Consider the following 14,109-nt stretch of genomic DNA (forward strand, 5'->3'; position numbering starts at 1 on the left):
TTCTGGAGTTGAGTCCTGCTGGACCTGGTGCAAGCTTTCCTGCAGGCAGCTTTGATTTTTATAGTTACGGGAAGGAAAGACATTCCTGCCCTTTTTTGGTTTGGACTTTGGTCAAGGCTCGCACCTCATAAGATCTTTAAGGAGATCCTTGAATACCTGAGCAAACCCAGTCTTGTGTTCATGGGTTGCCAGCAGCTCCATCCACTTACACATCGTGAAACGAGATGTCACTTGAGGTCAGGGTTTTTTTGCCATTTAATTTCATCAGGAGCAAAGCAATAAATTAGGACCCCAAACTTAAGTACTAAACCTCTTGCTCCTTTTTTTCGTTCCCCAAACTTTCCTGATTCACTTTTCAAATCTAAGCAAATGCGACGTGAGTGTTTTATCATCGTAGGTTGAAGACAAACATCTCTAAATGCATGTTTGGTAAATACAGTCTTGGTTTTGCTACTGAGTCACTTACCAGAGGGTATTTCAAATTGAAGGATAAAGAATAAAAATAGATGAATTTAGTTGATCTTAATTTTTACTATGAAATGCTCCTGTGCATTTAGTTGAAGGTTGGTATCTGCAGGTCACAGCTAAGAATTGTGCTACAAATGTGTAACTTGGGCTATTTTCAGACCTTTAAGCAAGCTTGTGGACTAATGCGCTTGTTCTTGCATATCTGTATAAAATACAACTTGAAGGGGACATGCGAAATTTCCCATAAGGATGGATATACAGCTGTGTTGTATTTCTTTAAAGGAAGGTTGAGTCTGACTGAGAATGATTCAAATGCACAACAAAATTCAAGTGAATAACCAAAGTTTCCTGCATACAAACTCACGTATTTTTTAAATATTGGATTAAACTATATTTAAAATGAAAATTCCCTGATGCCTCAAGAATTAGTTGTTGAACAGCACTCACTTCTACCATACGTACAGGTAATGTGGCTGTATTTTGTTTAGGTAACAGGAAAGCCTAAACTTTTAGTTCCTTTAAAATGATTTATCTCTTAATTACAACCAAGTCTTCTTTAGTAAACTAAGTTTGTTTTGAGTCACACAGGGAAGGAGTGAATGTGCTCTAAAGGCTAAAACACTTAGATGACTTCTTGTGTTGTTTGTATTATTAATGTTCTCCCTTCTCAGGGTTTGTTATATTTGCCAATATCAATGAGTTTCTCTAGGGAAAATAAGCGAGGAAGGTTTCAAATTGAGGTTTGCCTGACTTGAGTGAATCCACACTAAACCAAATTCTGGGAAAAAATGTGTTCTAGGTAGTCCCATTAGAGCTGACAAGGCCATAAATGTCTGTGTGTACAAGCAAGTGCATTTCTACAATAATTCAACACTAGAAACAAAGGTTGCTGTAGATGAAGTGCTTCTAGTGTTGAATTGCTGTAGGAATACATTTGCCTATATGTGCGGACGTATCAAATAGTTTACTGAAGTAATTACTCTTTTTGGTAAAAACTAATCTGCTCTAGAGACCTTCCTGTAGGTGATTGAAGTGAGCAGGTAGGAAATCCATGTTCCCTAGAGAAACACACTCCAGGTGGTTGATTTTGCCATCGAAACAGGGGTTTCAAAGGAGACACAGTTACCATACAGGCAAATATCTTCCTAAGGAAGCTCAAACATTTAGATCCATGGATTTTTAACTTTAGAGAAGGAAGGGCCAATAAATATTAACTGGAGGGATGTCAGACCTTGTTTCACTAACAAAGCTGCAGTCTAGTGCAGAACTTAATTTCAATTCTAACTGAAACTCAGTGTTTTGATACACAAATGTGTCTTAAAAACAACCACAGAACCTTCTTTGGTGTGCCTCTCTGAAATGCCTAAATGTATTTAACTTGGGCTTCACGCTGTTTAGTTTTTTTGGAAGAAGCGTATTCTGTTAATCCAAGTAAATTCTTTCCTGGCTCTGGATGTCTGTGCAGCTTCAGTGTAAACTGACAAGTTTGTGTATTTTCAGTATTATGGAAGGTGTTGTATAAAGAAAAGATTTGAGGGAGTTGCCATGACTGTGCTCAGCCTCCCTGGGTAGTCTGGAAACAGGATTGTAGAAATTGTAATTGTTCCTGCCTTTATTTTCAAGATGGGAACAAGGCGGTTGTGTTGCGTACTGCCTTGCTGGAGTAGCTGGAGGGCTTCTGGACTTAGAAACAAGCTTAAAAAATTACATCAGAGAGTCAGCCGGCTCTAAAACACCACTGTTGTGCCTGTAGAGGAATGACAGAACGAACTAGTCCATTGAACACCTCAGTGCTTCATACTAGATGCTCATAATGTATGTAATTGAATGCTGTTGAAACCCTTGGTGTGTGATGGAGCTCTTGAGAGATGCGGTCTTGGCTCTTCAGAGCCCCTCACTGCGGTTCCATCTGCATGTGGCTCGTGGTCCTTTTTCTGTGTATTCATAAGACACTTGTAAAGTTTATCATTCTTTGCTTGCCTTTTATTTTAGTTCCGGAGCCCCATCTCTAGCTCTTAAGTGCAAATCGAAAATAGTGTTTTTCCAGTTACATTTCCTGCTTCTGAAAGTAACCGTGTTTTTCCATGAATGGAAAAAGATGGGAATAAACAACTGTCTTAATATTTGGAAGTGATTTAACCATAGGAGAAAAGATATTTGCTCTTCTGCTTTTTCTCCTAGTGACTTGAATCGGCCGACCAAAGGGCGGACATCAAGTAGCAGGTTTCTTGGAGGCCCCGTGCTGGTAGGTCAGCCAAACCAGTTTGTCTGCCCCTTGTGATCTAAATATAGGAAGGCTCCTTAATTGGGGAAGGCATCTGAGTTCTGGGTACGTCTCAATACACGCGAGGAGCCTGAGCTCCTCAGAGCTGTGCTGATTGAAGGGCAGCACTGGCAGGAATCTGCTCTCCTGCTGCAGAAAACTTGAATAGTAACAGAACCAACTCCTGAGAGCCTGGAGGAGTTGAACGTGGAGATGGATCGATGCGATAATCTGTTTGCTCTGGGCTGGAATGGGTTAGCTGCTCAAAGGTAAGGAAAACAGCAGCCTGTTCTGGTAAATCATGTGTCTGCCTTGAAGCTGGAACTTTCTAAATAGGAGTGAGCAGAAAATTCCTTCTGCTCACTTAAGCTGCAAGTGTTTCCTAACCCAGCTCTTGCTGCTCTCCTTATCATGCACAAGCACACATGGGTTATCTCTTCCTAATTTGACTTTTGCCTCACAGTATTTACATGTAGTGAGTGGCTGGTTGAACAGCGAGTGCTGCTGATGTTGTGGCAGTTCTGCGGATGATGCCCAAGCAAGTATTTGGCCTGCTCTGGAGAAAACAGCTGTTTATCTGCCTAGAAAAGCTCGTCTGATCCTTGATTATCTCCTGAAATGTGCAGTTTAGGTGGCTAGTTAATAAAAAGTGGTCCCTTGTCGCTAAATAAAGCCTAGATGAGTTCTTCCAGTGTGATTGCTTGATTGCATTGTGTGAGCAGAATAGTTTTGCATGTACTAATAAATACATACCTGAATGCAACGCTTTCCTACTGTAAATAAGCAGTAGTATTAATGCTGTGGACAAATATACTTATCCTCTATCATGGCTGGTTTGGAAGAGACCAGCTCTTCATCCCGAAGTTCACAGATGCTGGCAGAAATGTGATGTATTCTACCCAAAGCCGACAGCGTTCCTGTTGGTGCGGGACGCAGGTGGGTGCTCGAGCTCTGCTGTAGCTCAGGGCTTTCTGAGGGTAATTGCTGTTTGAACAGCAAACTCCGCCATTTAAACTTAGCCTGCTTAGTGCTTTGAGAAGTAAATATATAAGTAGTTTAAGAGACGAACAGACAAATGGACTAGTTCTGTAAAGAAAATGTCATTCTGCAGGTGTTGCAGTGATTCTTAAGCTGCCTCTGGATTCTGAATGATATGCAGGTGCTTTTTATTGACATCTGCTCTGCAAGGAAGCAGCACATACAGCACTGTACAGTAGTAGTGCCATTGTCTGACTTCTCTCTGGATTAGTTTCTTCTCGCACCTTGGAGCTGAATTACGTTGCGAGGGGTCTGAAATGTCAGGTTGGTGTAAGATAAGGCAGGGGAGTGTTTTGCTGGGGGGGACTATGGGAGCAGTACCCGTTCTGATGTTTCAGGGAATGCAAGCATAGTCTGTTTTATAGCAAAACCACTGTAAGTGTAAAATTAAAGGCGTTTTTGGAGTGTGCCACAGTTTTTACCAAGTGCTGGTGTTAGGCCATTGGAAATGAGTAACTTCCACTCCTGTGTAGAGTAGTTGGTGTCAATCACCAAACACCGAACGGCATCATGAACACAGCCAAGGTGGAAATCCATTTCCCCCAATGGCCTCCTTGACAGAACAGCTCTTTTCAATGCAATTGAAGAATTCATGGATTAAAAGTATAGTCTGTAATTGCATTGCACAAGGTGTGCGATAAGTGGTGTGTCATTATAGACCTTGATTATTGAAAAGAGACTTTTCTGTGATCTGGCTGATTGGTGCCATTGCTCTGAGCCTCTGGGGGGGCTGATTTTCCTGCTACGGACACCTCGTAGTAACTTAACCATTTCTCAAAGCATTAAGTAGGGTATTCCTAGCAGGTACTTGGTGTTTCGATAAAGTTGGCTTATTACAAAGCATTGAGTGATGATTTGTTAAAGAGGTTTTAAAAGCTTTGTGCCAGACAAAGTATGGTGAAAATGAGGTCAGCTTCCACGCTTAGGAGCTGATAGCGTAACTGTGTGTTACCCTAAGGCAGTTCAGTGGGGAAAAAATAATTCCCATGGCAGTGTGACTTGGAACACCAAAGGAGACTTCAAATCCAATTTGCTTTATGGTTCTTCCTGTTTTCAAAATATTTTAAAATTATTTGTAGATCTCTTTAACGTTGGCTATCAGTAAAATATTAATACAATGTGTAAGGAGCCTGTGGTGATTAACGCTGCTCTCCTCCAGCAGCAGCCACTGTTCCCAGGGCTCGTGCAGTTAATGGCAAGGGCTGGCTTAAAGCAAAATGGTCCCAGAGGAGGGAAGGGGGATGACTAAAACCTTTGAGACTTTAACAGCCTGTTTGTTTGTTGCTTTTCTTTTCCAAAGGAAGAAAGAGGGGAGTGTGACTCATGGCAAGCGGCTTGGGAGAACCTTAGTGGAAAAATGGGAAGTGTGAGGAGCAAATGATTCCCTTCTTCCCCATCTTCCACCATCCTCAGTGGAAACTTTTGCTGCCTGGTCTCAGTCTTGCTGATTTGCTTTTTCTGTTTCATAACTTCAGTCTTATGTTGCCCTGTTTTCATCGCTCTCCGGTTAACTTTTGACATAATATTCCCTCCCCAGCACACTTGGTCACTTTTCTGGCTTAGAATGTACCCAAATCTCCCGAGTTTCCAGCAGCTCAAGCTCTGGTCAGTGTTTTGCATCCTGCCTCCTCTCATGCACGACTATTGGATTCAGATCCCGTCCCTGCAGATCTGCACACAATTCACACCAAACTCATTGGGCCTTCCAAGATGTTACTTGTCATGCACATAAAACAGAGGAATATGAAGTAATTGAAATAAAAGGGAAATGACAGAATGGGTGATTAATTTGGATTTTAAACGCCCAGTGGTTCAGCAGAACATCGCTGGGTAGATTGTATCCTGGCTTCTGTATGAGCAATTGCAGCATTTGGATCTCAAGGCTTTATCCAAATGAAAAAGGAATTCAAAGAAAAGCAGAACTGCAATCTTGTAAGAAAATGTGACGTTTTCTTCAGATTTCGCTGTCAAGCTTGCTGTGGTCTTTTGACCTGTGTTGTTTTCGGGTCAGTGAAGGAGAACATTGATATATAATCTTTTATTCAGAAGCATTCTTCCTAAAAAACCTCCTATTTATTGGAATAATTAATGCTATAATCGCACCTAAAGTTCCACTGATTTTGATTGTTTATATCAGTTAAGGAGGGTCCATTTTTCCGTAACACAGGATTGAATTTCCCTCTCCTCCATTGGGTGGCCGCAGGCTCAGAAGCGCTTTGCCCGCTGCATTATTTGCCGTTCCGTGCTTTGCTTTTACTGCTCGAGATGTTTTTGGGTTTAACTTTGAACTACTGCTTCTACATTTCATTTTTGCAGTGGAAGAAGTGATCTCTCTTCACTAGTATGCAGAGATAATCGGCTTAATCAAAGGCTTTAAAACCAGATCAATGCCTCTTCTGAGTGGGAAGCTGAAGGAAGCACACATGCCGCCTGGAAAGGCTTGCAAAGGAAAATGATTTGCCTTACCATTAATGTATGAGTCAGGGCAGTGACTGATGCTGACAGAACCTTTTTGATGCTTTGGACTCATGTAATTAACTTTATTCTTCACTCACAGAAGCACAGGTAGAAAGGAAAATGGAATAAGGCAAGTGCTCTTAGGCAGGATGCTTCCCATCCGTGTCAAAGTGAGCTGTTTGAGTATTGATGTGAACACTCCTTCATGTTCAAGCTGGAAATGATGTAACTTTATCTGCACAAGTGTGTGATGGAGCAGGCACGTGGCAGTAGAAACCAGAAAATACCTCCCTGGAGATTGGGGTTGTTTCGATTGGATATTAGGAAAAAATTATTCGCGGAAAGGGCTGTTGGGCATTGGAACAGGCTGCCCAGGGCAGTGCTGGAGTCACCATCCCTGGAGGGGTTGAAAAGGCTCATAGATGAGGTTCTCAGGGACATGGGTTACTGTAGAGTTGGGTTATGGTTGGACTCCATGATCCTGAGAGTCTTTTCCAACTAAAATGATTCTCTGATTCTCTATGTGCATGTGTTTAAGCAGCAGCTTTGTACCCGCTCTCTGGCATCAGAACGACCATGCTCAGGGTGGAGGTCGCAACGCTTTTGTCCCCTTTGTGTTTTTTGGCTCAACCACAAGGTGCCCACATTACCCCGAGTGCAAGGGAGCTGGTAGTGGCACTCGGTTCCTTAGCATGCTAACAAGAGGGTAAAAATGGTTTTGGGGGAGAGCGACCTAAAATCTGCTGGGAAGAACGTGAAAGAGGAGGAGAATAATCTCAAGCTAAAGCTGAGCGGAAAGCAGCCATACAAAAAGGTGATGAAATGGGTAGGATGTGATATGGTGCAAGAGGAGGTTGAGTTGCTGCAGAGCTGGGCTGTGTGGGAACAGGAATATTGCGAAGTTAGAAATGTAAATGGAAATAGAGAAATTCTAATCAGTAGCCACACTTGCATCATATGGAGGTTGCAACATGGGACAACGTACACGGTGCGGAAATGCCATATTGCAGCAAAGGGAGGAAAAAATACACCTTCCAAATAGCAGAAGAAAGTTTGCTCTTGTTTATCTGTGTCCTTATGAGGATAGCTTTGTGTGTGGCTAGAGAAAATTGGGAAGTATTTTGTCATTTCACTTCATGCTTATCAAACCAAACCTCTTCTGTTCTTGCAAGGTACAGCCTTTTGCTAAGAAACCAAAGTGACAACTTCCCAATCTCCTAATTAAACAAACATGTTTATCAAAACTTCTCGGGGCTGTTTTAGTAGCTATTTGCCAGTGTTTTGTTTAAATAAATGTCAAGACAAACACTGTCACAGGCTGATGGGATAATGTAGCTGAGAGGTTGTGTAGCCCAGCGCTCTGCCCAGAGTAGGGTCAGTGTTGTTGGCTTGCTCAAGGTGGGAATATCTTCAGGGATAAAAGTTCTAGCAACTTGGAAACAATTTATCCGAATTTCCCCCACAACCATATTACGACTTGTGTTTCCGTCTCACAGTATGATATATCATCCCGCCACTCTACTTGTCCATAACATCTTCCAAGAAAAACCAGGAGAGGCAAGACCGCCATGCTGGTTGAAGTGTTCACCTCGTACCCAGCATCACAAAATAGTCAACAGAGGGGGATCGGAAGAAGATGGTTCGAAGCAAAAGCTGAGTTGAAGGGTTCTGTTCACATTATCTGAAGTACTGAAGCCTTGGGGCAGAGTGACTTCTTACATGTTTAAAATCAGGCTGCGTTAAATGTGAATATAAAAGCAATCAAACCCAAAGCAGCTCTGAGGATGTGAGCACCTAGGAAGAAAGATGGTGCAAAGCCAATTCCTTTACTAGACACGTGTGCCGATGTAGGATTTAACAAAGGGGTCCTGTTCACTTTTTCATCTGCTCCCCTTTGCTTTCCTGTGCTGCCCATCTGATTTTTGCAGATCAAGTGCCAAGGAAACAGCGGGAGCACAGGGATGGGGGGGATGTGTCCCCTTGCGCGGGGCAGCGAGCGCCCGTGTGCCGGGCACTCTTAATTAAACACACCCAGCGCTTGGGATTGCCCCTCCCTTCAGTAATTAGTGTTTTAGTTTTGTGATTTATTTTTTGTTGGTTTTTTTACAGTCAGCGTATTTTTTCTGTATTTTTTTCTTGAATTTTGGCACAAGCGCTTGACTTAGGAAGCGATAACAGTAGAGGTGCTTATCTGTGCCCCGCAGCCCCGCGGAGGAATGTGGCCCGAGGTGTTTGCTGAGGACTGGCTGGAATAAGGCGCAATTATTAACACTTCTATTGGAACATTTTTCTCCTGTTTTCAAACTTCGCTACAAAACCCTGGAGATTCGGTGGCTTCTTCCAAACCGCACTAAATTCAATAAAAGGCTTGTTGCAGGCTTGCGAAGGTTTATTTCTTGCACCTCGAGCACACAAAATAAGTCTATCTTCTGCTACCCTCAGTGTGTATCTTGTGTTTTTAAAAGCAAGGATGTGGCCAGAAAACTCTCTGAAGAGTCGTTCTAGACTTGCGTAATCTGCCTTCGTACCTTTTTTTGTTGTTGTTTAATAAGCTTGTTGAATATTCCCGTCAAAGGCGACTTTGTAGAACCAGGCGGCTGTAAAGTTCAACATGTTGATCAATCAGGCTGGTACCTCAGAGTAAAACTCTGTTCTTTCTGCTCCGGGTGCCGCGTTTAATCATCAGCTTGTAAAGCTGTTGGAGTTGGGTATGGCTTGTTGGCTGGGAGATGTTCTAAAATAAACTACAAAAAAAAGTTGATCTCTGCAGGTAATCAAGTGTTGCTTTTAGAAACTGTTTTATAAAGTTTAATTCCTGCTTAGCTGAGGTTTTTAGCAGCTGGGATCATTCACAGGGCAATGAAGATGCTGAAGGGAGTGGAGCATCTCCCATTTGAGCAAAGGCTGAGGGAGCTGGGGCTCTGGAGCTGGACAAGAGGACACTGAGGGGGACTCATTCCTGGGGATAAAGATGGAAAGGGGGAGTGTCAGGAGGATGGAGCCAGGCTCTTCTGGTGACAACCAGTGACAGGACAAGGGGCAATGGGTGCAAACTGGAACACAGGAGGTTCCACTTAAATCTGAGAAGAAACTTCTCCATGGTGAGGGTGTCAGAGCCTGGCCCAGGCTGCCCAGGGGGGTTGTGGAGTCTCCTTCTGTGCAGACATTCCAACCCGCCTGGACACCTTCCTGTGTAACCTCATCTGGGTGTTCCTGCTCCATGGGGGGATTGCACTGGATGAGCTTTCCAGGGCCCTTCAACCCCTGACATTCTGGGATTCTGTGTGTTTTAAAGTAGAGCATCCTAGTGTCACAGATTATGAAAATAATAGCTGGATGTAGATGCATATGAGATTCCCCTAAAGTGTGTCTGCTGTGCACAATGTTAGAATGCAGTGTTAGATGCATCTAAGCTTGTGCTTTTCAACTATTTCTTTCTACGATATCAGTCCTATTTCTTGGGGTTTTTTCCCCTGTTATAAGCCGTAACCTAAAGGACACAAAAATGCAAACCAGAGATTTATTTTTCTAATGGAGCAGAACGTGAAAGTTCTCCCTCGTTGTGGAACGTCGAAGTACAAGCAAACTATTTCTAGCAGCAGAATGATATGTTTGGAGGATTAGACTTGCCAGGCACATACGCAGGCGGTTACGGTGGATCCAAGGGCTGCAATTCCAGCCCTTTGGCTGCTCAATGGTTGGGTTGAGTCTGGAGCTGTAATTGTAGGTTTGGGTATTTTCATATAGAACTCTGTGTCCCTATAGACGACATCTCTGAAAACCTGCGGCAATGAGCAGAATCCCGGAATCCCAGGGGTTGGAAGGGACCTGGAAAGCTCATCCAGTGCAATCCCCCCATAGAGCAGGAACACCCAGATGAGGTTATACAGCAGCGAGGAATGAAGCAAATCAGATATTTTCTCCCTATAGAGAGTATTTTTTTAATATATATTTGTGAAACAACATTTAAATTTATTTTTGAGGAAATCACTGTTTGTCCAGCACTTGGAAAGCCAAAAAGATAAGGCTTTCTATGACGGTATCATGCGAGCGTTGCCGTACGTGGGGCTTTTTCGCAGCTTTGTCCAAAAGCGCCCAAGAATAACCACTGTTGGGAGCTTTTCATCTGCTTTCCTGGGGGGAAAAAGGTAATTGTTGTGTAGAATTTAAAACCACTTTGGAAGATCAGTACAAAACCAGGTGGATCTATCTCCTGTAGCTTGTATTGCTAAGTAATATATTTTGTACTCCTGTGTACCAAATAAGTTTAAAAAACATGTGAGTTGCTTTGTGGCCGTGATCTCTGAACTGTTCTTGACCAGCACATGTGTCTGTCCCAATCCCATTGTTGAATTCCCTCCTTGGGCATAATAACATCTCAGGAGTTACAACTTCCCTATCAGTACTTTTTACTTTTCCTCTTTAATTGAGACAAACTAACATACCAGTTGAATTTCTTGTATAATTTGCTCAACGTTTGTTTTTTATGCAAAGAACGTTCATGTTTTAAAGCGCTGTCTTTTTATTTGCAGTTGCCGATGTGAAGTGTTGGAGGAGTCGCGGTTGAAACTTTCTGGGGCAAAGAGGACTTCTATTATCTCGTTCTTTGGTAAGCTCATTGTATGCTTTGGGTCAGACCAGCTACCCCCCCGCCACGAGTTTCTCCTTGTTATAAGTCCAACTGCATTTAAATACATGTGAATTTAAATGATCCTTTATTTATACAATCTCATTTTGTTTAGAATCGCTGGCAAACAGATGGTTATTTCTAGTCTTAATTATGTACATAATTTAGACCAGAAGGCACATCTGAAGTGAAAGGTAATTAAGATGTTCCCATCCTGGCTTGGAGGGAGGCTGAGGTTCCAACCTTTACCGCTCATTTATCTTTTCAAGCAGAACGTAAGGATGGAGAATTAACAAGACCAACCTCTTTTTGGTGTAATTTAATATATGTGAGACTACAGTTGCAAGGGCAGCACAGTAAATTGATAACATAACCCTTTTTGGCCTCAGTCCTGACAAGGAACCAATATTATTTCTAACAATTCACTACACTATAGCTCTCTGCTCTTTATATGGGATCCTATTTATAAGTAGGAGCCTGAATTTGAGGGTGCCCTTTCTGAAGATGTTTTCTTGGTCAGTTATTATTGAAGCTCTGTTTGAACATTTGGTTTCTGGGAAATGGTTGGAATGTCATAGAGGAGCTGTTTATGTGCCAACTGCCATTAAACAAAACGAGAATTCTGATTCCTTTCTGCAACTAATGAGAAAACAATGCTATGAGTCTACTTGAGAATTGATTTCTTCAGTGGGATCAGCTTCATTCGATATTTCTTGCTATTTTTGCCAACGATATTTATAAATTCTCTTGTGTTGTGGTGCTTGACGAAGCATTTCACTCATTCTGGGAGCACCGTGAGTGTGCAGACTATTTGTTTTAGAACCAGTCGTAGAAGTTCTTTTACCATTTATCTTGGCAGCATCACAGATTAGATCTAATCCTGATTCAAACTGAAACCCCTGTGTTTTTTTTCAAACAGCTTCTCCAAAATTCACCATAAAAAGGTTCTTACACTCACATGAAAAGCCACATGATTCTGATAGGAGCTGTTTTGCAGCTGAGTGCAGCAATTAGAGCAAGAACCGTGTTGTGCAGTAATTTGGATGCTCTCTGCTGATGGGTCAGTACTGGGGCCTGTATTATTCAATATATTCATCAATGATTTGGATGAGGGAATAGAGTGGCTGTCAGCAAGTTTGCTGGTGACACCAAGCTGGGAGGAGTGGTGACACTGGAAGCTGTGCTGCCATCAGAGACCTGGACAGGCTGGAGAGCTGAGTGGGGAGAAATGTAATGAAATATAACAAGGTCAAGTGTAGAGTCTTGAATGTGGGCAGGAACAACCCCAGGTTCCAGTGTAAGTTGGGGAATGAGCTATTAGAGAGCAGCGTAGGGGAAAGGGACCTGGGGGTCCTGGGGACAGCAGGGTGACCATGAGCCAGCACTGGGCCCTTGTGGCCAGGAAGCCAATGGTACCTGGGGTGGGTTAGAAGGGGGTGGTCAGTAGGTCAGAGAGGTTCTACTGCCCCTCTACTCTGCCCTGGGGAGACCACACCTGGAATCTTGTGTCCAGTTGTGGCCCCTCAGTTCCAGCAGGACAGGGAACTGCTGCAGAGAGTCCAGCGCAGCCACCAAGATGCTGCAGGGAGTGGAGCATCTCCCGTGTGAGGAAAGGCTGAGGAGCTGGGGCTCTGGAGCTGGACAAGAGGACACTGAGGGGGGACTCATTCCTGGGGATCAATATGGAAAGGGGGAGTGTCAGGAGGATGGAGCCAGGCTCTGCTGGTGACAACCAGGGACAGGACAAGGGGCAATGGATGCAAACTGTAACACAGGAGGTTCCACTTAAATTTGAGAAGAAACTTGTTTGGGGTGAGGGTGTCAGAGCCTGGCCCAGGCTGCCCATGGGGGTTGTGGAGTCTCCTTCTGTGCAGACATTCCAACCCGCCTGGACACCTTCCTGTGTAACCTCATCTGGGTGTTCCTGCTCCATGGGGGGATTGCACTGGATGAGCTTTCCAGGGCCCTCCAACCCCTCACATTCTGGGATTCTGTGATCTCAACTGATACGTTTTCATTTGTATCTTCTATGCGCAAGTCCCGTAAAATACCCAGATGAGTAATTTTTTTTACAGAGGGGATACCATCTATAAATTTAAAATTATACCTGAATTTAAAGAATTGAATGTAAGATAAATCTCAAAACCAAATTGTAACTCTTATACTGACTTCCATCATTACGCCTAATAGGCATAAATTTCAAGATGGTATGCTCTTCAATATTTCCAGAAAATGTGCAGATGATTAAAGGTTGGGGGATTGTTATTATATTATTATTATTATTGTTATTAGATATTGTTATCTATTGTTAATAGATGGTGGAGAGAGCGATTCACTAGTGTATAGTGATCTGGAGCCTTTGGAAAGGTCACTGCAAGCAAATGGATATTTTGATACATCCATGGGTGTAGAAATTGAGTCATAACTCTAAAATGGGGAGTTTGATCTGTATATGAACTTTAATTCATATGCCACTGTTGAAACAAGGTGATTTCAGGAGGCTCCATCGGCCTGTGTTACAGAACAGCTCAGACACTTATCACAACGATCCCTTTGGTTTTATAGCCTGTGTGTTTGTGAATCACCATCTGCAAAGGGCCTGGGAGAAAACTCAGGTAATGGAGAAAGATGAACATGTTTTAATTGAGATGAGCTCAACAGTGGTATAATTGCTGCAATCGGTCGGGTGTTCTCCCAGCAGAACCTTGAACGATTTTTCAGAATGAACAGAAGGAGCCAGACACATTTGGAAACAATTTTGTCTCTCAGGAGAGTTAGTTTATATGGATTTCATCTTTTCATAATAATGTTTGCTTGCAGTTGTCTAACAACTGAACTCTCGGTCTTTAAAAGTTAATTTGTATTTGTTTGACAAAAGCAAATGAGTTTAACTTCATTGTTACACTTCTCTGGTTTTCTAGATTTTAATAATAAGAAGAGCCTCCAAGTATTGTGAGTGAAGACGAGGATTTCTCCTCCTATCCAGGGCCTGTCATGGTAAGAAAAAGGGGTTTGTAGAGTCTGTTACAGAGCAGAATAGCCTAAAATATGAAAAACATTAGAGAATTAATGTAATGTTAGCGCTAGTCTAGACTCATACTCTTTTCCTAATACAAGTCTTTTTTTAATGAGTTTATTAATCAGTCAGCAGGAAGGAAACCTATTTCTAATATATTTAGTTGGCATGCTTGGCTTTGCAAGTTAGGTGCCTTTATTAAGTTACCCATACCCGAATTCTCTGCAGAGCCCTTCCTGG

At 42.7% G+C, this 14,109-nt stretch overlaps 1 protein-coding gene across 8 annotated transcripts in view; it reads left to right on the top strand.

Moving 5' to 3' along the window:
• The window catches only part of MTMR3 (myotubularin related protein 3), an 80,922-nt gene that overhangs the window by 21,400 nt on the left and 45,413 nt on the right, over positions 1-14,109 (top strand). For 4 of the 8 annotated variants that reach the window (XM_080355536.1, XM_080355537.1, XM_080355542.1 and 1 more), the window contains 2 exons: positions 10,759-10,835; positions 13,775-13,850. In XM_080355536.1, coding sequence (XP_080211662.1) covers positions 13,848-13,850 — 3 coding nt within the window. In that variant the 5' untranslated portion in view covers positions 10,759-10,835; positions 13,775-13,847. Of the gene's footprint in view, positions 1-2,692; positions 2,714-3,194; positions 3,668-8,941; positions 8,997-10,758; positions 10,836-11,772; positions 11,914-13,774; positions 13,851-14,109 lie in introns of those variants that run through there. The other 4 variants (XM_080355539.1, XM_080355543.1, XM_080355538.1 and 1 more) reach the window with 3 other exon arrangements.

The sequence above is a fragment of the Nesoenas mayeri genome (assembly GCF_963082525.1).
Source record: "Nesoenas mayeri genome assembly, chromosome: 17".
Classification (NCBI taxonomy): Eukaryota; Metazoa; Chordata; class Aves; order Columbiformes; family Columbidae; genus Nesoenas; species Nesoenas mayeri.